This window comes from Cariama cristata, unplaced genomic scaffold (genome assembly GCF_000690535.1).
Source record: "Cariama cristata isolate BGI_N322 unplaced genomic scaffold, ASM69053v1 scaffold6691, whole genome shotgun sequence".
Taxonomy (NCBI): domain Eukaryota; kingdom Metazoa; phylum Chordata; class Aves; order Cariamiformes; family Cariamidae; genus Cariama; species Cariama cristata.
This window is the reverse complement of record NW_009598586.1, coordinates 26,904-30,139: the sequence shown is the minus strand read 5'-3', so window position 1 is coordinate 30,139 and position 3,236 is coordinate 26,904. Positions and strand designations below refer to the sequence as shown.

The 3,236-nt window shown below is 52.3% G+C and overlaps 1 protein-coding gene across 1 annotated transcript; it reads right to left on the bottom strand.

The window, feature by feature from the left end:
• Positions 1–42: 42 nt before the first annotated feature.
• On the bottom strand, positions 43–2,933 carry LOC104168680 (solute carrier family 22 member 13-like; the record flags this gene model as incomplete). The annotated part of the gene is made up of 4 exons (XM_009709345.1): positions 2,562–2,933; positions 1,261–1,364; positions 326–480; positions 43–211 (listed from the first exon to the last, which is right to left on the bottom strand). Coding segments are annotated over exons 1-4 (800 nt in total), but the record flags the coding sequence as incomplete, so codon positions are not given.
• Positions 2,934–3,236: the final 303 nt, after the last annotated feature.

Here is a 3,236-nt window from a genome sequence, read left to right as displayed (position 1 = left end):
TGCTGTCGTGTCTGCAAGGAGCTCTGCCCCATTTCTGCTTACCAGATGTAGAAGAAAAGGGCAAATGTTGGAGCAGTTCCTGCAATCTCCAGCAGCCTCCAGTTGCGAACACCGTAACTCAATCCAGCCAAAATTATCTGTCCGACGGCGAGAAAGCAGTGAGAAATAAGCACTGCCTTTGGCCGGGAGGAGGCACCAACCCATTCTGTAGCTGAGAAGAATGAAGATTCAGGGTCACCCTTTTCAAAACATGCAGGACTGTCTTTTGTTATTGCATCTTGTGAGGCCACGTCTGTCTGCCTCAGGGCAAGGGCATCCTACTTACCCAAGGCCAAGACAGTAATCAGAATTCCTGACACCGAAGCCCCCACGACACATCTGAAGGCCATGTACACATAGAAATGGGGCACAAAGGCAATTCCTACACCAAACAAGCACTGGAGGAGCATGGAGATCAGAAAGATTGGCCGGCGGCCACTCCTGGGGAGGAAGAGGGAAGACTGTCAGTATCTGGAGAGACGCCATGGGGATGAGGAAGAGCCCAGGTGGAATACAAAGTGATTTGAGAACCATTCACACCAGTGGAGATTTGACACCCATGTGAACAAAGCTCCTCTATACGCCCCAGCAAGTAATCGACAGAAGAATCAGCATCTCCACTTTTGACCTGTTGTGGTGCTAGCAAAGGCAAAAGGAGATACTGCGAAAGGAACCAGCACTTGAAGGACCCCCAAGTCCCCTCTCTTGACAGCAGTGAGGACCAGACTGAAATGGACTGTAGTGTTGGTTCCCCTGTGAGACACCCTGTAGACACGCTATGACCTTCTCCCTTCTATGTCCCCGGTATGGTCTTGTCCTCTAGGGAGTGGAAGACTTTGATTTGGGTCATCATGAGCTAAGCAGAGCAACAGGAAGGAGGAACACCTGGTCTGGTTGACACAGCTGAAGGTGGGTCCAAATTTGTGCCCAAATGTAGGTTTCTGGGATTCCTGGAGACACCCTTGGGTAGCTGAGACAGCATCTGGGGCTAGACCTGTGATTCCCGAAGGACCTCCATAGGGCTGTATCTGCCTCCCCCTCTTTTCAGCCCTCAGACACCTACAGACATGTCAGGTGTCCCCAGATGCCCTTGCTTAGGCAAGGGGATTGAGTTCTGCAGAGAGCGTATTTCATGCTCAGTGCATGGACATCCTGAACTCTCAGCTGAGTTGTCCCTGGGTGCTGGGCAATAACTCTGGGAAGGTGGCTGTGTTTCCTCACCTGTCACTTAATGGCCCAAAAATCATGGCTCCTAGGAGAAGCCCCACCATGTAGACGGACTGGGAGATGTCGTTCAGGTCCTTCCTGTCACACACCAAGTCAAACTGGAGGAAAGAAACACAGATGTTTTTGCTCTCGACAGACCTCAGCTGCTTCCTGAGGGTGAGAAGCCCTTCTGGTCCATGGTGGACTTAGGAGTTGGGTGCCCAAGCTCTCACTCTAGCCCCTGGGATCAAACAACCCACCCACAAGGACACGAGCCTCCACGGTGTGCACATAGGACACAAGTCAGAGGTGGCACAGGCGTACGAGGCGCTCAGCCTGCCTATTCATCACGGTGCACACCTCCTGAGCACTGGGACCCACAGGACTCCTCACCAGCCCAGGCATCCCCAAGGGAGCCTCCTGGTTGGCAAATTTTGCTTAAAGTAGGACCTTAGGATAGGAGTCCTAGCAGCTTGCTTCTCTGGCAGGACAGGGTGGAAGGAGGATGAGGGCAGGAGAGCAATGCTTTCTCTGGTAAAGGAGGACTGTCGTAGGAGTGGGAAGGGATGCAGCAGCTGTTGAGGAGCCTCTAGAGAAACTGGCGGCGAGATGGACACAGTGCTCCGAGGACCTCAAGGAGCCTTTGCAAATGTCAGAGCCTGGACTCTCTCCTCTGGTTTCAGCTCAGAGGAAGGTACTCATGAGAAAGTGCTGGAGCTAGGAGTGAGGAAAGGAAGGAGGGAGGAAGAAGGGAGGAATGGAGGAAGGGGAGAGAAGAACAGAGGTCCAGAGAGGGAGAAGTTGGGGATACTGACAGACAGAGCCTTTGCTCAACTGCATGGCCCATGGGATGTCTCGCTGCAGCCCTAAAGGTCTCTGGAAGCCCTAGAAATATCAATGACAAGGCCTTGGAAGATAAATGTCTTTCACAGAGAAGGTGATGTGAGGAGAACGAGGCTGAAGAATAAGGGAAACTGTGGCAGGGAGACTCAAAAAGTCCTTCCAGGCAAGATACATCATGGGTTCAAGGGCCTGGATACTGGAAAAGGGAGGGATGGTGGGCAGAGCATGTGCTGGACTCACACCCCCACTGTGTCTTCCTGTAGCCCCCTGGGGCATCTACATCATGTTCTTCCTGCAACAGCCTTCCAAGGATTACAGCTGAGATCTACGTGATGGAGCCGAAATCTCCCAATACCTGGTGTAAATCTCAGCCTGACTGCACCACAGCTGCCATTGGCTTACCAAACTACAGGGCAGGATGTGCCCATCCCTTCCCTTCCACGTCCCTGGCACATCAAAATGTGATTACAGACCTCGGTCAGCAGGGACGGCGGTTCTGCTGAGGGGTACACCCAGCCACTGCTGCATTTCTCCGTGGCGTTCAAGCCGTATGTCATGATGGAGCTGAGGTCCCAGTCCACCGGTGAGTACATGGAGCACTGCTCGTACGCTCCATCCGCATCCCGAGGCAGGGTGAGGTTCAGCTGCTCTTCCTCCGTCAGGTTGGGGCCGATGGCACGGATCCAGCTGGTGTCACAGTGATGTGGCACATCCACAACCATGAATACTTGGCCAATCATTTGGAAAGGATTAAGAAGTAGTGGGAGGGAGAGTAACAGTACTAGAAATTTCTGATACAGCCCAAACTCCCCCACAGCACTTATAAAATCTCCGAACTCAGTCATGGTGACTACCTCTATGGCCAGGCTGCACTAGGGCACGTTGCTTAAATAGGCAAATATTAATGTTTAAACTATGTGAGCATTAAACCTCTAATCAGGTGTGATAAAACGAGCACTTGTATCAGCACATCCATCCATTATGATGATATATTGCAGTCCTCCAGGGTGTACTTTGTCACCAACCATTCCCTCCCTGTTCTTGGGGCCAGAACAAAGGTGCCAGAGCATTTCCACTCTTGGGGACAACGTGGGGACAGGTTGTCTTGTCCCAACCCAGAGTGTTTCCCCAGGCCTCCTGAAGGCAAC